The sequence below is a fragment of the Neofelis nebulosa genome, chromosome 13 (assembly GCF_028018385.1).
Source record: "Neofelis nebulosa isolate mNeoNeb1 chromosome 13, mNeoNeb1.pri, whole genome shotgun sequence".
Taxonomy (NCBI): Eukaryota; Metazoa; Chordata; class Mammalia; order Carnivora; family Felidae; genus Neofelis; species Neofelis nebulosa.
Genome location: NC_080794.1, coordinates 4,325,322 through 4,349,270, shown reverse-complemented (window position 1 = coordinate 4,349,270; position 23,949 = coordinate 4,325,322). Strand labels below are relative to the sequence as shown.

Below are 23,949 nucleotides of genomic sequence, written 5' to 3'. Positions count from 1 at the left end.
TCACCTGTGTTTTGGTAGAGACTCAAAGGCAGGCGAAGGAGTGGGAAAGCTTTGTAGTGGGGAAAAGGGAAGGCTTCAGGTGTGCTCCGACTGGAGGCTGGGGATACTGGAGGCAGGCTACTTACAGCAGCCGTGTGATTGGTTAGGGGGCATGTTTGGCTCTCTCTGGCTGGAAGCAGGGACAAAAATTAGGGAAGCTCTCAGTAATTAGTCGAGTCCTGGCCATTTGGGGCCGATTCTTACAGAGGTTGTTTGGCTTCCTGGACTGTTTGCTAGAAATAATCATCTGACTTCCTACAAGTCATAGGACTTGTCCATAGCATGTTGGCTTTCTGGACTGGTTGCTGTAGACTGTGGGTCAGAGTTCTATTTCTATATGTATCTTGTGTGGCCACCACCTGTGTCGTATTCAATCACTTCTAGAATTTCTAACAAGATAATTATGAATGTATGTAGAGATGCTTTTTGAAGAATGATCCAAAGTATGGAGAAATGGAAACAACCTAAATTTACAACAATAGGGCTCTAGTTCAATAAGTTATGCTGTATCGATGTAATATTATATAACTACCATTTCTAGATGGTCAAGAAGAATATCTGATGTCATTAAATATTTATAATACTTTAACGTAAATATAACAGTTATAAAATCATATCTGTATTACAACTTAATTTTTGTGAAAAAGTGTATATGCCTAGAAGAAAAGACAGGTATGGTACGTATGTATCAAACTGACTCCTGTGGCAGTGTGGTGGGGTTAAGAGTGATTTAAAATTCCTTTTCTCTGGTTTTAATTATATATAATTAATGTGCACTGTTTTTATAGACAGAAAATTCCTGTCAATGTGTTATTTTAAAGGGAAAAAGGAAAACAAGTGGTCTGTATGTTGACATATGTAATGTACCCATTTAAGAGAAGGAGAGACTAAACTATGAGAAAGAGACACGAATAAATAGAAGGTACGTGCAGCACGAGGGGTAGAGCTGTCTACATTCGCCTTTCTGCAATTTTGTATGTGATGTGACCACTGGCTAACGCTACTTGTTATGATAGCACTTTCGCACAAGCGTGTCTCTTGAAAACTGAAAGCTTCTATCTTGACGAGCTGTCAAATGAAAGGCAAACATTTCTGGATCCAAGAAATTCTAATGGCAGTTTCACAAATGTGCCGGGAATGTTTATCTTCAGGACTCACATAGAAGCCAGCCATGTTTCTCTAATTGCTTGAAGTCCGAGGATGAAAATCTTTGTTGTGTACACGATCGTGTGATTTATACTGCAGGGAAGCTAACATTAATTTTACTTTTTGAGGGCCCAGGCAGATCTTAGTGGGCTTTTCAAATGGCATGTCTTGAAAGGACCTGTAGGTTCAAATCACTCACTTGTGTTCTTCTCTTAGACAACAATTTACTCAGAAGAACATAACTCCTGACATCTTTGGTCTTGGGAATACAGTGGTTTTTATAACCCTAAAACTGGCCGTTGGGGTATATCCTCAGAAAAGGAGGGGCTGACCCTTAGGGGTGGATTCCATTGTGCATCATGGTATAAGCTAAGGCTCTTATTTTGGTCAGTTATTTAAAGAGGATTGCAAAAACTCACAGAATCTTTTCGTACCTATTGATTTTAGCATTCTTATTCACCTGAAGTTATTCTCAGGGCAAGGAGCAGGTGTAGTATCTCACTGTGTCTTCCACGGTGCCAAGTACAGAGTGCAAAGTCGACTATTTAATGAATATCCACTTTATGAAGGGACTAAGTCTACCTTTACCTTGAAAATCTAGATGTGGAGAATGAGTGAGAAGGAATGACTGATAAGATTTTAAAGCGGTAAATGGGATGTTGCTCCAAAGTAGTCAGATTTGGTTACGTAATTATTTTTTCATCTGATGCTGTCCATTTATGAGTTATGAACCTTTCAGGCCTGAGTAATCGAAATGGGTGGTTTTTCAATCGGCTGAGCCAGTGGTCACTGGGGTTATTTCAAGGGATTCCCTGAACCTAGAGTAGGTGATGTCCATAGATAGCTCAGTAACCTGCCTCTAACATATAAACTGTTTTTCAAATATACCTAGGTACTGTCATAATTGGTAAAAATAAAATTGATCAAAACACATTCTGAATTCATAGGAGCTGTGTAGATTTTCTGTCTATTCTTGTTTCAGTTTTGGTAACTTATTTCCAAGGGCTTTCACATTAATTTCTTATTTAACATTATGTTAACACATCAAATGATGTTTTTCAGATACCTGCTCCCAGGAGAAAAGGGAGGAAATCCAGGAACGTGAAAAGCCTAATGGACACAGTTCCAAACAAGGAAAACCAGACGTGCAAAGTCAAGACCACACTAGCACCAGCCCTGTGTTCACCGAGCCTGCCAAGATCACGACCCTGTGAGTCTAACTTACTTACTTAGCTTCATGTTGGGGCAAAGTGTGAAGCAGCCTCAGTTAGTGGCTGCTTCTGTTAATGGTTTGTTAAGGATAAGGAGGAGTTCCTAATAGTTCTTGAAACTTTTATATATGTTAAGTTTCCAGGGCAATAGACAAAGACAGATAATCTACAGGGTAACTTCCCAGCAAGACAGCTCCGTCTTGCAAGTCATCAGTGGGCCTGAAACATCTGTGCAAGATGAGATGTCTGTGGACGCTATGCATGTCTTCATCGATGAACACGGTAAGTCCTTAGAGCTTTTTAGTAACAAGGAAGAAGGGATAAGGCTGGTGGCTTTCTCATGCCCGTGTGGTCTCTTAGCCTCAGTACTAGACTTTGGAACAGGAAGACTTAGTCCTACGATTTGCTCACATAGAATGTTCTTGACTTAGTCCTACGATTTGCTCACATAGAATGTTCTTAGAGCAGAGTGTGCTCCTTCCTGCCTCAGAGCCTTTGCACATAGCATGTCCCTGTACGTAGCCCACAATGTGCTATTTATCCTTCATATCTTAATTCTAAAGAAAGTTCTTCAGGGAAACCTTTTCTAGGCTCCCCAGACTTAGTCAGATTCCTCTGCTTTTTGCTCTTAACCCCCTGTCCTTTTCCTTCTTTGATACTATTATAACTTCTAATTATTTATTGACCTGTAATAATTTGATTAATGGTATTTTCCCCCTCCCAACTGTGAACTTTAGGAAAGCAGTGCCTAGTGCCTAGTAAACATTTATTGGATGTGTGTTGAAAATCTGACCTTGATATATATTTTTAGTGCCTTGTCATAAAAAGGATTTAAAATAGAAAAAGAAAAAAATAAAGAGAAGGAAGGAAAGAAGGAAGGAAGAGAGAAAGAGAGGGAAGAAAGAAAGGAAGGAAAGGGAAGGGAAGGAGGAAGGAAGTAATGTTAAGTGGCAAGTTCAAAGTTCTGTAGATAAGTGGTATAGGCCCTTGTTTTTTGAGGATGGGTGTTTGGCTTAAGACATCAATTAATGTTTTTTATACATCAATTAATGTTTGTTATTTTACTCTCAAAAGAATCCTGGTTTGGATAATGAATAATATGGTTACCCTATCTACAGATCAATCCTTTGTGGTCTGAAGTGCTTTCGCATCTACAGACAGACAAAGAAGTCTTTTACACTTTAAAGAACAACATTAACACTTATATCAAGGCCTCCAGGGGGGCTGCGGCCTTCCTTATAAATGTATCTCTTGGTGGGAGGAGCCTTCAAGTTGAGGTCCTGTCCTTCAGTCTACCTTCCAGCTGCTTATAACACAGTTAATTATGCTCCCGTGTTACCTGAAGAAGGTACACCTCAAACCTGTTCTGCAGAGAGACCATTTCCATTTACAAAGTGAACTGATTTTCACACCTCAATACCCAGAACCTCTTTAGCAGACTAATTTAACTCTGCAAATTAATTCCATCTCTTGCCATCTCATTACTAGGCTGACACACTAGGCAGTGCTCTGTGCCACTGCTCATCTGCGAATTCTGAGGTGGGGATGGTCTCATGACCTCCACGAAACAAAACCACATGCTTGATAAGCCTCTTTTAGCACATGATACAAAGACACATGGGCCTGGTATGTTTCATCATACTGACACATGATGAAAATAGACAAAATGATGAACTGAAAACAGTTGACCCTTGCCCAACAGAGCTTTGAACTGCACAGGTCTCCTTATACATGGTTTTGTTTGATTGTTTGTTTTCTTTTGGTTTTTTGGGATAAATACGGTGCAGTACCGGAAATGTATTTTCTCTTCCTTTTGACTTTCTTAATAGCATTTTCTTTTCGCAGGCTTACTTTATTATACGAATACAGTATATAAAACATATCACATTCAAAATGTGTGTTAGTTGACTTTGTGTTATGGGTAAGGCTTTCCCCGTTAATTAGTGGTTGAGTTTTTAAGTAGGGAGTTAGAGTCATATGTGGATGTCCAACTGTGTGGGTGGTCGGTGCCCCGAACACCTAAGTTGTCCAAGGGTCAAATGTATATAAAAGTGAATTAAGAGATGGTGCAAATTAATTGATCAAAAGCAATTAAGTAATAGGTAACCGAGGCAAACTTGTCTCAGCATATTATTAGAGAGGTATGTCAAGAAGATTTTTTTAGTTACACATTCTGTGGGAAAATATAAAGAATGGACCTAGATTACCAACAATTATTATTAAAACAGTCCAAAATGAGTTCCTTCTGACTTGAAAAATGTATAAGCTGGAATGATCATATACGAATACTTGTCTAATATTCTTTGCTGAAATTTCATGATTTTCTAGGGGAAATTAGATCCTGTTATTTAAAGTCTGGAAATCAGAAAGAAGGCCCTTTACAGCATCAGCCATCAAATTATGACAGTTTCTCTCGTGCTCGGTAAGTGGAGGTCTGGTTTCTGGTTTGGGAGCTGTCGTGTTGCTGGGGGACATGTAAATTAGCCTGACTGCAAATGAAGTGAGGATCCTGGTGTAGAATGAATGTGTTAATCCGTTTGTAGGTGTCAAAGCGTGTGGGTTTTGTGTGCGAGAAAAAGAAAATCTGATATCGCAGAAAAATAAAAAATAAACTGAGCCATTTTTGCAGTAGCCACGTCCAAAAATGAATGTAACATGTAAATATCAATAGAGAGGAATCCTGTGCAAACAATAGTGCTGCCTTCTGGTAGGATGACGGTGCAACACAAGAACTTGTTCTTAAATTTGTCCTGAGGAATGGACCAGAAATATAGTTAGTTCTCACCTGCAGTAATGGAAGCAAGCTCTTTTGTAGATTGATAATCTAAACATCTTTCTTATTTTCCTCCCTTCAATATGTATTGAATAACTTCCTAAATTATATTCTAAATGATGTTAATTAAGTTTGATATTGAATTAGCTTGTGCATCTGGAACATACCCGGATTCATGGGCAAGCCGTAAATCTTACTAATAGCAGACGGAATTCATTGTTCATTCTGGACTTCAAGATTCTTTGAGGATAATTCACATGGACACACCTCAGTTGTCTGCTCTTAGTGGGGAAGTACATTCATCATGTACGTTCCTTTAGAATTGCATGTATATTTGAAGATTTATGGGAGTCCTTTGTGGTGTGATTAGAATGCCTTAGGCGTCACGCCTGGAGAGTTCAAAGGGAGTTATAGGAACCTTAATTCCAGATCCTGTGGTTCAGTGCTCCTTCCCAGGGTCAAAGTTTCCTGCACAGGTGTGCATGGGAAATCCAAGGAGGAGTCCCACGTGGGCCTCGAAGGAAGACTGTCTGTGTCCTTGCGGTCTGGTCTCCAGGTGGAATTTTGTTGTGTACCAGCCTTTTAGGCTGTTTCCTCATTGCTGCCACTGCTGCTTAAGAATGCTGGTGTCAGCCATTCCGGCAGAGTTGATGGGTACTGTAGGTGGTGACTCTCCCAGGCCATGCTGTCCCAACTGGGCCCCGAGCCTGAAGCAGCCTGCTGTATCCAGAGTTACTCCTGCAGGGAAACACGCATATTCTCCATCGCTGGCAGGCCTTCCGCTCTTCCTCTGTCTCCCTCAGGTGCCCACGTTCTGGTCAAAATAGACAGAAGGGTGCCTGGGTGGCTCAACCGGTTGGACTTGATTTCGGCTCAGGTCATGATCTCAGAGTCTTGGATCGAGCCCCACATCAGGCTCTGCACTAAGTGTGGAGTCTGCTGAAGATTCTCTCTCCCTCTCCCTCTCCCTCTCTCCCCCCAGTTTGTGTGCTCTCTCTCTTTCTCTCTAAAATACAAAAAAAAAAAAGCAAACAAAAACCCAAAAAACCAAAAAGCCTGGAAAACAAAATTCTCCTCTAGCCAAAAGACACACAAAGTCCCCGTGCAAATGGAGGCCCAGGAGAAGAGGGAGGTTTGATGCACTCACCTCAGCCCCAGCCTCCAGGACATTCGTTACAGTAGCTTGATGGACATAGGCATCTAAGATGGCAGGTCCCTCAGACCACATACTCAGTTCTGCGTGACCACAGCGTGGAAAGCTGCCACATTATTCTGTAGGCCTCAGTTGCAAGCTGTAGTGTTTTTAAACTAAATTTAAAACAATTACAAGCCCCTTATTTTATCCCAAAATAAAGCTACAAGACTTTCTTATTTTTATTTTCCTGGGCAAATGTGCTTTACTTTCCCGCTCCGTAAAGGCTTTGATTGCCTTTGCCGGTAACGCCCGTTAGAATAAAGTCGCGTATCCAGAGCCTGAAAAAGTTAAAAATGTACAGTGTGCAAATAAGAACCAGAGAGAATGCCTGCAAGGGTTCCAGTAGGCTCCTCCTCCTTAGGTTTTGCCTCATGCAGAGCCACCTGCGAACTCGAGTTTTCCCCATTCATTGCCCTCTCTTTATTAAATTTCCCACAAGTCTTGCTTTCTTTCATCTCCCCTGCATTTCCCCTCCAGACTAGAGCTCTTTATTGTATAACCTGCCCTCTATTTCCAGAGCTGTCAAGGCTTCGGTGTGCCACAGGGCACTGACTCGGAGCGAGAGAGCTTCCGGCCAGGTGTGGTTGCTAGGGCTGCTAAATGTGTGTGTGCTGAGCACCCCCGAGAAGCCCTTGGACAGTCTCAGGTCAGTCCTTCCCGAGCACTGCCTTTTTGGCTACATACAACAGTTAGACCCCCTTCCTGCTACACCTGAGAGAATCCGAGTCAAAAGGCCTCCTCACCGTGGGAATTTGGGGTCATGTAACTGAGACATCTTGCAGATGGGGTGTCAGGGGTGTGGTTTCTCCTTCTCCATCTCTCTCCTGTTCCTGCTTTTTGACACCCCTCTCAAATACTGAACTCTGGTGGTTAGAAGATGCCTGTAGTAGCCCCGGGCCTTATGTCTTCTCTCAATCGAGTCCAGCAAGGACAACATGCTTCTCTCCCATAAACCCCAATATAAGAGTCTCATTGAGTCGGATTTGGTCCTGACTGGGCCACGTTCCCTGAGCCCAGTCACCAAGGCAAGTACTTGGCTTAGCTCTACGATCATGTATAGAGCTGCAATCATAGGTTCCCTCTGAGAAAGTCTGGGGGTGGCTCTTTAGAGGTAAATTTGGAGCAGGGTGGATGGAGGCGGGGCAGCAAAAATCAACAGATGACCCCCGAGGAGTCTCTGTTTCTGGCAAAAGTCATTCGATTAAACTAATTACCGAGCTTCTCTAAGGAGAATAATGATCAAGTTTTGTAAAAACAGCGTTCCCCTTCAAGAAAAGCTTTATATTATTTCCCTGGTCATCACTAACATTTCTTGTGTGCAAACATGCCAATGGAGAGCTCTTGGCCCACCACCTCCCATGCTAAGTTCTAAGTCTTTGACCACCTGCCCTATCCCCAAGGTAATTCGGCAGCGAATTGGTTTTAAGAGCTGTACAAAAGAATGGCACATAGCCATGCATATCTTCTTGTGCTTCACAGATAAAATGGAATAGGATACATGTTTGCTCTCACATGTACAGACCATTGCTTGAGAATATCCATGTTCTCTACACTGCCTGTGCTTTGAAATAAGTTAGTTGTTCAGAAGGGACTTTGTTACGGGGTGTTATGGCAATTCAATGGCCCGTTTGGGCATAAGGGATGTACAGTGCTCCCTGTTTAATGCATGAGAACAAAACTCAAGTCGCTTCACTTAGCAAAATTATAGCGTTGAAGCGGCTCCCTCGGCTGTTCTAGAAAAGTGGAGAAGGGGCTGCCATCTGTTCAACTCATGCTCAGGAAAAACGGCTGAGTGCTGTGCAGAGTCCCGTGATCTTCTGGACTTAAACTGCTCTCTGACGGGCTTATGCTGGATATTTAAACAGTCTCACAGTCCTCCCCAGACTTGGGGACAGTGGAAGCTATGCCATCCATCATGGGAGACTCATTTCTTTGCGTTCGTAATAAGCCTTGGCTTTCATGGAAGTTCGTGATGTAGTGATGATTCGGGTATCTTTGAATTGATGGTATGAAGGGAAAACTTCTGTAAATAGGATAAAATCAAGCAGGTTCAACTGAAATATTTTAGTCCCTATGTTAACAGACTACTGTGTGTTGGGATGTGCACGAGGGTGAGTGTCGTCTGTCTCTAATGTAAAGAATGATACCAGAGCAGGGGCGCCTGGGTGGCTCAGTCGGTTAAGCGTCCAACTTTGGCTCAGGTCATGATCTTACAGATGGTTTGTGGGGTTGAGCCCCACATCGGGCTTCGTGCTGACAGCTCAGAGCCTGGAGCCTGCTTCGGATTCTGTGTCCTCTCTTTCTCTGTCCCTCCCCTGCTCTCACCCCCCTCCCCGTCTGTCTCAAAAATAAGTTACAAAAACATTAAAAAAAAACAATTGAAAAAAAAAAAAGAATGATACCAGAGCAGAAGGCAGCTGATCAAGTACACGGCCAACAGGTCAGGATTTTGCAAACTTGGAAGGGCCGGGTAACGCCTTGCACCTGTGTTCCAACACACCTACAGACTTTCTGTGGGAAGCAACATGATGGCAGTTCCAGGCCCCAAAGGGATCACTTCCCTATAATAATTCTGGTCATGGCTGCCACCACTTGTTAAATATGTATTGTGTGCGAAGCACTCTGCTAAGTCATCAGTTGTCCAGTTGTCAATATGACATGTGAGATTTGCTCCATTTCACAGAAAAGGAAATAAGACTGAGAAACATGCCCAACCTTCAGTGGCTAGCAAGTGGGCTCAGGACACCTGGGTCTTCGTCCCTGGTCTTCTGCCTCAACAGGGGCCACAGACTCAGAGCCCTGTGGCTCCCAGGCAGGTAGTGTAGACGGGGGAAGCAGGCCAGTGTCACATGTTAGGAGTGGCGGCTCCCACAGGCCACTGGAGGGCATTTATCTACTTAGGCCAACTCAGGAAGCCCGGCCTGACTGGATTTTCCAGTAGTTTCCACAAGGAGCTAAAAAATCCACATTTATTTGTAAAGTTCTCTTTTGTTTAATGTCACCAGTTTGAATTGGTTTGAAATACCACAGGCTACAGATGACACGTGTGTGGTTACTGTGGCCTGTGGACTACTGGTTGTCCAGTCCTGCTCTGAAGCCCGGGCCTTCACCCCACGCCCCGAGACCTCCTGTGGAGCAGCCCTGCCTGCAAACACATGCCTTACAGAGATGCCCTTACGTGGTCCCCACCGCCCGGGCAGGTGTGCACTGAGCCTGCTCCCCCGCACCCCTGCGCAGCCCTGCCCCTCATCCCTCCTCTCTGCGAAGCCCACGTTGGCCAACCTTCAGCCCTTCCTCTCTAAGTGTCTGTCCTTCTTTACCTCAATTGCCCTCCTCCATTCAGTCCCACCCTTTGGAATAATCACCTCTCCAAGCACAAATTGCGATCTGCCTCTCTGTACTTCTTTATCTTATCAATCCCTTCTGTGCAAACGAATCCGCTGCTCCATGTCAGAGGAGGGGCTTATCACATTCTCCCTGGTACCTCATTTACTTGTGTAGGACTCCCGTCCCCCCTAGACTGTACTTGTGTAGAGAAAAGTGCCTCCGACCAGTGCCTTTAGAGCCCTCACTTAACCCTCTGTAGATAGATGTTAAGTAAATTCTGAATTGAATCAAGTCGGATCATTGGAAGTGACACAGAGAGCCCAGCTGGAGTTCGGACAGTGCTCAGACCAGCTGGGCATTCAGCGAGAGCAGGTGACAAGCTGAATAGGAGAAGCGGAGTCAAGTCACGGGGGCCGTGAAGCCTGGTCGAGGAGTTCGCGCTGTGTTCTACCTGTAGCAGCAGGAGCAATTCGACCTATTTGTAGACAGAAGCAATCCGGTGAACGTGGGATCATCAAGACAACATCAGCACAAACTCCCTCAACCTGTGGTGCTTGGAGTGAAAGAGCCGGAAACCCTAGCAGTTTGCCTGGTCATTTGATTACAGATTTGATTACCTTTTCCTTCTCGTAAGTGGGGAAATGGACCCAAAAAAGCCCCCAAACTGAAATAAATAAATAGATAAATAGATAAATAAATAAATAAATAAATAAATAAATAAATAAATAAATAAATAAATACATAAATATATAAATACATAAATACATAAAATGCAACCCTGCAGAATGACTATTCAAACCTCTGGACACAGAAATCAGAGATTGCAGCTGACATTAGATGTTCCTGTCTTGTGTTCTACTCATTCAGGACTACATAGTTCTCTGTGTCCGCATGGATGTGGCTGTAATGGGGCATCGGGTTTAGTACTGAGTAGCCTGCACATGAGTGTCAGTCTTAGGCTGATCCAGGCTTCAGTTCCAACACTCACATGGACTTTTTGGCCCATGTTGACATTGAACAACTTGCTTAACCATCTTAAGTATCCATTTACTAATCCATAAATAGAAATGACATAGTGATTAATTCACCAGGTGGCTTTAAAAGTTAAACGTAACAGGCATATATAGCACTTAGGACAGTACCTGCCACAAGGGTATTGTTATTATCTGCAAACAGAAGCAGTGGGGCCAGGGGCTACACTTCACTGTGGCCTGATAGGGCAAAGCATCCTGACTTTACCTAGGTGGAGGCCTTCCCTCCAGTGCTTTTATGAGTTACTTTATGAGATTTTGAAGGCGGCTAAGTACTTTGTATGCTCTCTGTCAACCTGTTGTGTTCCAACATTTTGGCCTCTGTGGTAATTTTAGAATAGGTGCTTTAATATTGTATCCTTGGCTTTTAATGCCATTAAATGTTGAGTTCTCACTACAGTGAATATAAACTTTGGTTTTGAACTTGGAAGGATTCCTAGTTAGGACTGTTGCTAAGCCATTCAGCCATGGAAGATATGGGAAAAGCAGCTTTTTCCCTGTAAGGCAACTTCAGTGGCTGGGATTGCCTCCAACTAGGCCATTAAACCATGGATCCTTATTATTGGCAAGAAAGCCATTCCTCTCTGCCATTGTTAAGTCCAGTTGCCACGTGACAGTTTTATATCCCGACTCCCAAGCATGAATAGGGAATTGTTCGTGGTGTAATTTCCATGTCTCTTTGGGGGATTCCTGGAGGAAACCAGGAGAGGAAACAAATTTCCCTCCTTGGCCCCACTGTCATTGTGGGAACTAGCCCATTTCTCATTAACTGCCAAAGAAATGTAAGCAGCATTTTCCGGTTGTACAATAGCTGTCCGTAAAGCAGGTACCTTTGGTAAGACTCTCTAACATAGCCCTGCTCTCCCCAGATACTAGGATGAGGGAACTCTGGCTTGAATTGCAGCATTTAGAATTGCTACTTAAAAAACTTTCAGAGGACAAATTCATTACCCAGCACCTAGGACTGATTCAGTAGCTCAGAGCCTAAAATGAGCTAATCTACCTAGAAAGATGTAGTTACGAGTCTGCCCAGAAAATCAAGGTTGATGTAGGCTCTCTGCTTAGGAAGTTGAAGTGTGTCTTGTGTCTCAAAGGTTCATTGCAGACTGAACTTTTTAAATTTCCTCTGTAGATCTTGCAAGTAAAGCTTGATAGGTTCTTTTCTTTGTTCAGCAAAGATTTACATTTCTTTTGTCTATAAATTCTTCCAAGTAACATAGCAGAGCTTTCTTCTGTGAAAGATCTACCACCGTGTTTCAGTATTAATCTAGCTTTTCCAGTGTCAGAAGCAGTCGGATGAAAATGCATGCAAAATGCATATTGTCCGGTGTCCAGTGAAATCTGATGGGAAGACATTTTGAGTCTTTCATTTTGAGTCTCTGTTACTCAAAAAGTAGGCATAGTAGTCCACTGAATGGAAGACTCATTCTAGAGCATACTAGTTTATAGGATGTTTATTGGGGGATTTTTTTTTATTTAAAAAAATTGTTTTTAATGTTTATTTTTGAGACAGAGACAGAGCATGAGTGGGGGAGGGGCAGAGAGAGAGGGAGACACAGAATCCGAAGCAGGCTCCAGGCCCAGGGCTGGAGCACAGAGCCTGACGCGGGGTTCGAACTCACGGACAGTGAGATCATGACCTGAGCCGAAGTCAGACACTTAACGCACTGAGCCACCCAGGTGTCCCCGGGGGCCTTTTTGTACTTCAACTTGTTTTTAATTGAAAGAGTAGAGTAGTTTGGGTAATAGTGTGCTGATTTATCTGGATTCACTTATATCTGGCTTTTATTTGCTTATGAATCATTGTAGTACATATCAAAGCAGATATTGTTCTGTTTATAAACTAGGTGTATTTTTGGATGCTGCTGAATCTCTAAACCCAGTGAGTACTTTGCTTCAAAGGTGGATCAAAGCCCTGTGCTTAGTCTTTTTTGCTTCTTCAGAACTCTTTTCTGTTGATATTACCAGCCTTTCTGACCTTTACCTCAGTAAAACTTCCCTTACTCATTGGGATCAATTCTGAGGAAAGCCCTTTCAAGCCACAATGAAGGTACCTGGTTCCCAAAGAAGGCAAGGAGCAGAAAGTTGCACAAAAGAATTATCTCTTTTAGAACCCTCTGTTTTACATTAGTCAGAAGAAATATTGATCCCTGGTTTGGAAAAGCTGAGCTGGAGTATCAGGCATTGAAGTTAGTCAATTAGGTCTTCAAAACGTGGAGAAAAATGTGAGTTCCCCCAATGTTGGATATGCTCAGTGCTATGTTCCATTCAAGCACAAGTTGAAAATGTCAATTCTAACTATAAATCTTTGAGAGTTTGCATATAGCTGCATTACTATGTTGACTTGTATAGTAGAGAGTTATGTGTGTACTGCTTTAAATAAAACAAACAAACTTTGGGGGGATCTAGGTGCCTTTGATCACATAGAGGTGGAAGTGATCTGGAGGAAGCACAAAAGCATCCAGAGTTTCAAACTCTGAAGAGTTTCTGCCATTTCCAAATTTCTGTCCCTCCGTCTTTTGTTTTTTAGTTCTTATCTCTGATCCTTCTACTCTGGTCCTTGTTTTGCTTTTCTGGACACTCGAGAGAGAGAGGAAGTTTTCATCCAGGCACAGAGTCATAAAGATGGAAGGGTTAGGAGGTTGATTCTAGAGACTTCTGTTCCGAGGCACCTTCTCTGACTCCTTGGGAAGGCCTGCCACCCTGTTTTGGTGGCCATAGCCCCAACTGCCACACGGTGGCAGTAGACGCCGTGACGGAGGCCCTGTCTCCCTCCTTTTGCTCACGTGCACAGGATGGATTTTCCTGTCCTGTGAGAGCTGTTTGCAGACTCTCAATCTAGAATCCCCGTTAAAGTTCCAGATAAAGATTATCGTTTTTAAAACAAGGCTGCTTTATTTAATTATCCTACATTCCAAGCACGTTGCTTGGCTGTGAGTTCCATTTTCAGGCTGCCCCTCTGGGTGACTTGTTCCCATGTGTCCCCCGGGGGGGGAGGTCTGAAGAACAAGAAGGACTGGCAGAGAGAAGGGTCCTCTTTCTCTAGATGGTGGGCCATAATTTTGAGATCCGGGAAAGACGAAGAATTTCAGGAATTCTTTTTTTCCACGGTGATGGGAAAATGTAGAAGGAGCACATGTATTTTCATTATTTGTTGCTTTGCAGAGTCTACACGAATGAAAGCCGGGGAGTGCAATGTGGTGGAATGTTGTCCCCAGCAATCTGAGACTCAGCTCTGCCCATACAGGAGTCACCATTCTGGCCCAGACTAGCACCTAGCCCCTGCTCCACCTTTATATCCTCCTAGCGGCTGCTTCTTTGGTGGTTTCTGTCACCAGCCACTCTTTCTGTTACCGTCCTGAGCCCAATCTAATTTAAGTCAATTCAGCGACTCCATCACCCAGAACCAAGCTAATGTGCCAGCGATTAACCAGAGAGAAGGTGATCAAGACCAGACCTACAGGTGTTGTCCTCTGATAGTTCAGAGTGTAGTTTTATTACAGGTTTGGAGTATTGCTGTTTCAGGGAAGGAAATATCTCTTAAAACTCAGCTTTTTTTTTTTTTCACATTATGTTTATTCACGTGAGGGGAAATCTCCGGCCTTAAGTCAGGAAAACAGAGACGTTTTAGATGATTGCAGAGCCCACAGTGCACAGTTAAACAAGGGCCAAAAAGCAGTGGATTGTCTGAGAAGAGTAGAAGAATAAGTCTGAGAAGAAGCAGAAGGTAAGCAGATGTTCTTTAAGGACTGGTAGGAAGACTTCTGTCCGCTCCGTGATTTTTGTGACATCGCAGCCTCTTTGGTTCTTGATCGGGAAGCTGGTGCACATCCATCGTGACTACAACATCAGGACCCCAGAGAACAACATTTAAGCAAGGGGAGAAATCTCTTTCAGTTGAGCAGTGCCGACTGTAACATTTAATCATCTCTTCCTGGCCAGATCGGAAGCCCGTATACACGTGTGATACAGGTTTTCTGGTGAGGCCACACCGGTCATAAAGCTAGGACAAGGATCTTTTTTAATATCATCATGCTTTGTTTAGAATACTCAACTTTTATGAAAGAAGTTAATGAAGGGGGAACTTAATAAGCTGTTGGAGTCTGTTTTTTTTATAAAATAAAGAGGATTGAGCGTGAGTTCAGGGCAAGACACTCTTCCCCCATTCATGCTAACAGAAACAATTGGAGGTAATGTTATTTGTATGAAATGCATAGGGGTCATGTTGCTGTTTCATATGAGAATAAACAAAGTCGGGTCCCATATCCATAGAAGGAAATAAATAAGGTATGGTTAAGTGTCTAATACGTGGGAGACACCATTTAGTGGTTTACATATCTAGTCTGATTTGATTCTCACAACCCCTGTGCAGGAGATATCTTCCCTATTTTCTAGGTGAGGATTGGAGATAGGACGACAAAGGCTTGTAGTCACAGATAGTAATTAGTAGAGCAATAATCCAAGCCTCGTTCCGCTTAATTCTAGAACTTATCCAAAAGATTTTTGAAAAGAAAACCAAACCCTAGATTTTAACATGAGATTTTTCAAATGGCTTCAATAAAAAAAAAAAAATAATGTTATTTATTGTTATTATTACTTTACTGCCGGAAACATGCTAAGTAATCTGAAGATATTAAGCTGAGGTGTGTTGACCCTTCCTTTGTATCATGTTTCCTGGCACGAAGCAGCAGCAATGGGAGGCTGGCTCTAACAGCCAGTCCTTAGTTCATTTCAGTTGGCAATAGAGGGCGCTATTCACTTTCTAAGATTTTCTCAAAGAAGCACGCGTGTCCATCTGGCTCCTGCCTGTTTACAGTCATCACTTACATTATTGACAGCGCAATCAGATTAATCTTTTGATTTTTGTGAAGTTCTGGCACTTGCCAGAGTCTGCTTGCATTTGCTGAGATTTAGATTTCCCCAAATTTGTACGAGCGAGGCACTCTCGATCCTATTGTGTTCGGCTATGCAACAACACGATTACAGGACGCAGTGGTTTCTGTATGAAGCAAGAAAGTCTGAGTGCACGTTGCCTTTATAAATCTAACTGCTTTTTTTCTTTTTTCTGTTAGTTAAAAGATGTTACACCACTACCCCAGACAGGAAGCACAAGCACAATGTGTGCAACAGTCATCCAAATAACGGAAGGATAGGATTTTTAAGTTTGAAGCTCCATGTACTTCGCGCTTTGCTCCTTCACTCCTGACTTTAACATACGGCGTTTCCTGAATGGTTCTTTATCAGAGTGCCTCTACTGAATGCACCATCAAGTAGTCATAAATGATGTCTGAAAATGTAGAGAGATGTGCGTGTATGTATGTACAGTGGAACTATTTTATTTATTTTAAAAATATTTTTAAGCTTCTTTATTTAAAAAAAAATTTTTTTTAATGTTTATTTATTTTTGAGACAGAGAGAGACAGAGCATGAACAGCAGAGGGTCAGAGACAGAGGGAGACACAGAATCGGAAGCAGGCTCCAGGCTCCGAGCTGTCAGCACAGAGCCTGACGTGGGGCTCGAACTCACAGACCGTGAGATCATGACCTGAGCCAAAGTTGGATGCTTAACTGACTGAGCCACCCAGGCGCCCCATAAGGTTCTTTATTTTGAGAGAGAGAGAGAGAGCATGAACAGGAGAGAAGCAGAGAGAGAGGGAGAGAATCCCAAGCAGGCTCCACACTGTCAGCTGTCTCGAACTCACGAACCATGAGATCATGACCTGAGCTGAAATCAAGAGTCAGACACTTAACCGACTGAGCCACCCAGGCGCCCTTGGTGGAACTATTTTAAATGCTCTTCCAATAGAATAAGTATTTATGTGTTTATGAATGCAGTAGTAGGGACTACTAAGGGAAAAGAAGGGTCCACAAACTCGCCAGAGAGTTTATAATGAAATGTGAGGCTAGAAATCTGAAAGGCATCACGTTAGTGCAGCGTCTGCGTTCTTGAGGTAGTTTGGGCCGCAAGTTCCATAAGACCCCAAATCACAGCGGATTAGACAGGAAGTCCAAAGTCCTGATCAGTGCAGGTTTGGTCAGTGCAGTGATTCGATGTCATCATTGAGAAACGAGTTTCTTTCCGTCTCTCAGCTTTGCTGTCCTCAGTCAGGCTCATCCCCCGTGATGACGCTTTGGCTGCTGCAGCCCCGAAGTTTTCTTGTTACCTTTTAAGAAGTAGAGAAACTTGTGCCGAGTTCCCTGATACCCTCAGCCGTGTCCCCTTTGCTCCACGGTAGCCTCTGAGAATATGTTCTTGGGGCGCCTGGGTGGCCCAGTCGGTTAAGCGTCTGACTTGTGATTTCGGCTCAGGTCACGATCTCACAGTTTATGAGTTTGCCCCACATCGCCCCCCCTGTCAGGGCAGAGCCTACTTGGGGATTCTCTCTCTCTCTCTCTCTCCCTGTCTCTGCCCTTCCTGTGTACTTTCACCTTATCTCTCTCTCAAAATAATTAATAAATTTTAAAACTTAAAAAAAAGTATATGTATAAAAATAGAATGTGTTCTTCCTTCTTCCTTCCCAAAGCAAGGCACTGACTGGGGTGAATGGGGTTTCAGTGATCGGCGTATTACCCCTGGGGCTAGGGAGGGACCCGGTCTCTCTTCTGAAGCCATGGTCTTGGATGAGTGAATAAATGGAGCTCTGTGAGCAGGAATTCCGTCAGAAATGACTGTGGGGTGGGCAGTCAGCATTGTCTCCTCAGTTTTCGGCACCCTGTTAGAAAAGCAGATGGAAAAATACGTCCCAGTTTGTGCTTTCTGAGCCAAAGGAAAGATGCCAGGCTTGAGATTTACGAAAGACTTCTTTAAATTTACGTCTTGTCAACCCAGACGTGATTAAAGACGATAAGACTCTTTAATGTAGATTATAGCTATTCTAGTAGTGTCCTTTTTTCCAATTACGGAGGCATTTCTTGCACCTGACGCGCACTTTCTTTGCTCTGGGTGGGGTGGGAGGCGAGGGGATGCGGAGCGTGTTAGGGGTTGGAGGAGGTAGCAGAGACGGCAGGCTGTCCGTGTTCCTTCCTGATTGCTGTCTTTGGAATTATCCAGACCGCCACTTACTGTTTTCACAAAATATGAAGGCAGAAACTATTGCTACCCCCTGCCCATCCATCGGATACGTAGAAAATTAAGGTTGGCATCTCTTAGAACACCAGGCATCTACCTACCTATCCCATGGTACGCGGCAGATCTGGACAGCCTGAGTAATTTGCATGTGTGCAAGATGATTGCCCCTCTGCCCGAAGAGAGCATTGCATATACAAAATCCCAGCCCTGAACTGCGTATGCAAATCTGTAAAGGTTGTAAAGGCTTATCGGCTACCTGCCCTGGGGACCCCTGGGGTCCTCGTGTTCGGGTATAATAACAGATGACTTCCACACTTCCAGGTGACCAGAGCTTTTCTTTTACCCCTCCTCAGAGACATACAGATCAGTTCCTCCAGTACCACGACTTCTGAGAGTCAGGACCCTTCTTCCGGGGACCCTGCGGTCAGTGCGCTTCAACAACAGCTGTTGCTAATGGTGGCTCGGAGGACCCAATCGGAAACCCCGCGGGTACGTTCCAGCCTCCCTGTTTGCGAATGTTCCAGAAGCAGGGATCTTGAAACCTGTTTCGTGGTCAGATTACCTAATGGAATTAGTCGGGTCTTGTCCTGAATTTTCCATTGCTAGGTTGTGGGTATATCGCTGCATGGTAGTCTATTGAGCGAACGTGGAAAAAAAGCCATTTAAATAACAGGTATCCTTCGCTGACACGAACAGAATTGCCATTGCCTTAATGCTCTTCCAAGTGCACTAGAAATTCATGTACCTTGGTCTTCGGTTGCCAGGATGCACAGACCCCACAAGGGCTTACTTGGTTAGGATGCCTTTTTCTCACCATAGTTGGAAAATACCTGGATTTTTATTAATTTATGACGGCCTCTTATTAAACATTCAGAGATCCTTAAAGAGAAACTTGACTTGAAGAGAGACTCTATTCTTAGAGCAAATGGCATTATCATCCAGGGGCTGAAAAAACGAAGCCTTCAGTTATCTTACCAAGGGACAACTTACTAATGTTCATTCACTTATCTGGTGCACCTTGAGTATGACTCTGGGAGAGGCAGAGCAAAGACTTCATAGCAAAAATCACACGGGAGGTAAGACGTACCACCGGACGTAAACTGAGAGCTACAGATTCAAGCAGGGCATTTCAGACAGAGAGGCTGGCGAAGGCTCCTTAGGAAGAAGGGACACCCGGGCCAGACCTTGAAGGAGAGTGACTTTCCATTGGTACAGGCTGCTGGCAAGTTAGTGGGCCTTCCTGGCAATGTTTTGATGTCTCGTAGACAACCTCACCCGTGAAAAATAATACCATTTTATATTTGTTTTCCTGATTGCTTAACTAAATTTTTCCAAAAAGATGCTTGATAACACAGCGGGTTGAAATCGGTCAGGCGTGTGGGGAACAAAAGGTCACGTTATGTTGTCACTGACCACACACTGCTCTGGAGTCCTTATTCCTGCTGCCTGGGTAGGGAGGACTGAGAGGTGCCCAGGCAAGCAGAATGAGCCCTTCCAGGCGCCTGGGTGGCTCAATCAGTTAAACACCGACTCTCGATTTTGGTTCGGGTTGTGATCGCATGGTTCGGGAGTTCAAGCCCCACATCAGGCTCTGTGCTGACAGCAAAGATACTGCTTGGGATTCTCTCTCTCTCCCTCTCTCTTTGCCCGTCCCCTATTCACTCTGTCCCTCTCTCTCAAAATAAGTAAATAAAATAAAAAAAAAAAAAAAAAAAAAAAAGAATCAGCCCTTCCGGGCTTGAAGGAGTTTCTGTGGGAACAAGCATTCAGCTAATTCAAAACCTCAGTCTTCAGGGATTTCTTCCCTTCTGTGTATTCAGTCTCACCTCCGTCTCCTCCTTTCCAGGGCTTCTGGGTACAGGAAGGAGTTTTCCTGGCCCCCAGGAGGCCGGTGGAGGTGAGAGTCACGTCTGGTCATGGCTCAGATGCCTGGCCCCATCCTGGTCACCGGGTGTGCCGGTGGTACCTATGGGGAATGGCGGCTCCTGCCCAGTTAGGGTGCGGTACTGGGGTCTGCGGACCCTGCCGTGAGCCCCAGCTCTGGGCCCGGGCTTCGGTTGCATTCTCTCTGCTCTGTGCTCAGCCCCCCACAGTTACCAGACTAGTTTTCACCACAAGCTAAAGTACGTCGGGGGGGCCCCGTGGAATGTGGGTTTTCTCTGAGAAACTTCCGCTTTCCCTGATACAGACCTGGGGACGCTCCAGTGCCCTGCCTCCAGAATGTCAGTGTTGTATCTCCAAGGAGAGGGAGTTACAGTTATATGAAAACATCCACATGGGGGCGCCTGGGTGGCTCAATTGGGTAAGCGTCTGACTCTTGGTTTCAGCGCAGGTCACGATCTCACGGTTCATGGGTTTGAGCCCCACATCGAGCTCCACACTGGCAGTGCGGAGCCTGCTTGGGATTCTCTCTCTCCCTCTCTCTCTGCCTGTCCCCCACCCAGTGATCTTGCTCTCAAAATAAATAAACTTAAAAAAAAAATCCACATAGTTTGGGAAGAAGTGAATGTCATTTGTTGCATGGATAGTGGAGCCCCAGGGAAACTAGGAACTTTGGATTATCAGAAATGCAAACCCACTGATTTGATATCTCAAAAACAGCGCAGGTAGAGCAGAAACTGGGAAATAAGTGACTATTACATAGATAAATCAGAAAGAATCACACTGTTCTTTACATTTAAAATTCTCTAAGTGGCATGATTATGTATATGAGTGTATAAAAAGCTGAATTATATTTAGTGTTCCATTGTTAATTACTTAACCAAATTCAGTGGCAAACTTCAGTCATTTTAGCTTTTAACATTTTAAGTAAAATGTAAAAACTTTAAAGTTTTACTATATGGAGGTAGAGAAGTGGAAAAATGGAGATTGCTATCCAGGCTCATATTTAGATGCTGAGGAAATATTTACAAAGGTCTCCTATCAGAAACGATTTTTCACTTCTACTGCTTAGTTTTCTAAATTTAATTGATGTCACCAATTAGGTTTTGGCCACAAATGAAAAATTAAGTCCGTTCCCTGCTCATTCTCCCAAACACATGTAGTGAAGGGTTACGCTCTATCAGCTCTGTGCCAGGGGCAGGTGCATAGGGGCGAAAAGACTCAGCCTCTGCCTTCGAGGAGTTTAGACACCGGTCAACCGGTTCAGCTACGCATGGTAGAGGTTATGGTCAGGACCGACTCAGGAGCTGCGGACCCAGGTCGGGACGCAGGAGACTAGGGAGGCTTCCTTGGTGAGGTCACAGCTCAGCTGAGATGCAGAGGAAAAGGTGAAGCGGGGCAGACAAGGCCGGGACAAAGGCTCGGCTGGAAAGCAGGTGTGCTCGTGGTCCTGGCTCAGAGGCATCGGGGCAATGACATGAGGAGTTATGCTTAGACAAGTGCAGCAAGAATAAGCAGGAAACAGGGCTCTGAAGATGAGACTATTTAGTGACTTCCCTTGCCCCATCTGCCCTCCCTCTGTCCTTCTCACTTGGCTGCTCAGTGCTCAAGAGCAACTTGTGTACTGGGAGCCCCCTCCCCCGCAACCTTATGCAAATTCCTCTCATTCCACTAAGAGACCTTTTCTACAGGCTCCAGGGGTGGCCAGGAGCTGGGCCCATACCAGAGAAAAGACTCTGGAGTTCTTCCCTGGCACAAATAGAATTGATGAGGTAGCCCTGCAAGGGGAGTTCTCAGGACTGGCCAGCTTCTTTCTGTATGAGGCAGGCCAGGGGAACGGGTTCTGTTCCATCACCCTGGCTGCAGGGCTTACTTAGCTCCCGAGCACAAAGAGAAGGACCAAGCTTGGGGCACATGGGGAGCTGGTGAACTCTCCTCTGTGCTCTAGATTAGCACTGAGGGGCTGTGAGTGTTCTCAGTCACAGCCTCTCATGCATCCATGGTGTAAACTGGTACTTCTCTGTGCTTCAGTTTATCCATTATGTATTTCTAAGCACATCGGGAACAGTCTATAGATGCGTTACCATGACTTGAAAATTTTGCATTGTTCCGTTACGTTATATAAGTATTTGAGGCATCAGCGTGTAAACATCTTTATTACACTGCTGGTTGAGAGCAAGCCCAGGCCACTGGTAGACAGTGTTAGATCCTTGGGAGTATAGCATTTTCTGCTTCTTTTTATCTTTACTTGGATCTGGCTTCAAACCCGTTCGCCCTACCCCACATTAAGAAATGAGCTAGTATCGGGGCGCCTGGGTGGCTCAGTCGGTTGAACGTCCGACTTCGGCTCAGGTCATGATCTCACGGTCCGTGAGTTCGAGCCCCGCGTCGGGCTCTGTGCTGACAGCTCAGAGCCTGGAGCCCGTTTCAGATTCTGTGTCTCCCTCTTTCTGACCCTCCCCCGTTCATGCTCTCTCTCTCTCTCTCTGTCTCAAAAATGAATAAAATGTTAAAAAAAATTTAAAAAAAATGAGCTAGTATTGTATACGAGAGTACTCTGTAAACTGAGGCTTTGTGGAAGTCTATAGGATTGGCATCATCATCATTATTATTACCAGGGGTAGCATGAGAGCCGTATTTCATTGGTCCTAAACTGATCAGGGAGCGTTGCAAAGATGCCTGCAGCACTGGATCTGGGGGACGGGCGCTCGAGGTTAACATAAATGTAGCATTGCCATCACAGTTTGCTATCATTAAAGGATTAATGAAAATGGAAACTTTCACCTTTTACCCTATATACCACTTGTATTTTTTCCCCACAATGATGTGCTCTCGAATTGCTTTTTTTTTAAATTTAAAACATCTCCAAAAGGTAAAAACATATTCCTAGATGTCTAATTTGCATGAAGTGCTATATATAATATTTTATAAACAATCCTGTCTACAAGAATATTGACATTTCCTAGCAGATGAGACGGACGAGACACCAATTATAATACCTTAACATAGTCACCGATCAGCTTACATATTCATTTATTTGAAAGTGTATTTTGACTTAAGAGATGAATATTTGCATACTCCTCATGTATCATGTTCAGAAGTTTATTATTTTTTTTCAAATGTAAGAATATACACGATTCGTTATGATTCCTGGAATTTTGGCTGCTAAAAAGAGCCACTGTTATAATAGTATCCCGTGTGTGTTTTATACTTTTTTGTCCCTCGAAGTGTTGTTCATATCTAGATTTGACCAGCATTCCATCAGCAGATTAGGAACACTAGGTATGCGCAGGGCACGCGTTTGGTACCTCAGTACATCTCACATTTGGGATCACATTATCTTTGTAGGACACCTTGGAGGTTAGGTAATATTTAACCTTGGATTTGCCATAGGTGGAAACCAGTGTAGAAGGTCCTGGTATTTGGGGTGTTGGCTGCACCCCTCCCAGCCCAGCACTCCTTTCCCTTGTCCCTTGGTCACTACTGGAATTTCGAGTTCTGTCCACCCCCTCCCCAGCAGCCTCTGCCACGATTTCTGGTAAGCCCACCTGTGCCACCAGAGTCCCTTTCCGCTTCCCGGCGCTGGGTGTGACGGCTCTTAGGAAGGGCACTTGGTGTCGCACAGGACTAACTTCCTGTGGATCTTCTTCATTCCTCCACCACCTTCAGGAGCTGTCACGACACTTCCGCCCTTCAGAGGAGGCCTCCGGTTTAAATTCACCCGTGTCTGTTCTGACGTCGACATGTAGACCCGGTCACTTACTCTCCTCCACGTAACACGCCCTCATTTATATTTTAGCTTTTATTAAGCACAGTTCATGCTCGAGGTCATAAATCTGACTCTAAAATTCCTTTAAATAACAAATTATTTGACATCCGTTAGTACCCATCTTAATTATTTTTGTCAGTGTCCCTTTTCCGATGGCTTCCTCTTCAAATTGGTGTTTTTAATTCGTTTCTTCACGATTGGACTCAGACGTGTCGTCTCTTGAAGTGTTTTGCTGTGCAGATGGCTTTCACCTTACCAAGTGAGCTCTGCCTGAGCTATGGATTCCCCTGGCTTCCCCTAAGTGAGATTGCAGAAAGAAACCAGGCTTTTGCCTCTCACGGTCCTCTTCCTAGAGTACGATGTTGGGGGAAGTGATCTGACCTCTCAGAGCCTCAGTTTCTCACATTTTAAATAGGGATAATAACACCTATGTGGAGAATTTCTTATAAGGTTTTGATGATTAGAGATAATATATGGCAAAATTATGCCATATAATCAGTGGCAATGA

The 23,949-nt window shown here is 44.1% G+C and overlaps 1 protein-coding gene across 4 annotated transcripts in view; it reads left to right on the top strand.

The window, feature by feature from the left end:
• Positions 1-23,949, top strand: part of PCNX2 (pecanex 2) — a 303,842-nt gene that overhangs the window by 42,762 nt on the left and 237,131 nt on the right. For all 4 annotated transcript variants that reach the window (XM_058696163.1, XM_058696164.1, XM_058696165.1 and 1 more), the window contains exons 6-9: positions 2,248-2,395; positions 2,533-2,678; positions 4,725-4,818; positions 18,145-18,280. In XM_058696163.1, the coding sequence (XP_058552146.1) occupies positions 2,248-2,395; positions 2,533-2,678; positions 4,725-4,818; positions 18,145-18,280 (524 nt within the window). The remainder of the gene's footprint in view (positions 1-2,247; positions 2,396-2,532; positions 2,679-4,724; positions 4,819-18,144; positions 18,281-23,949) is intronic.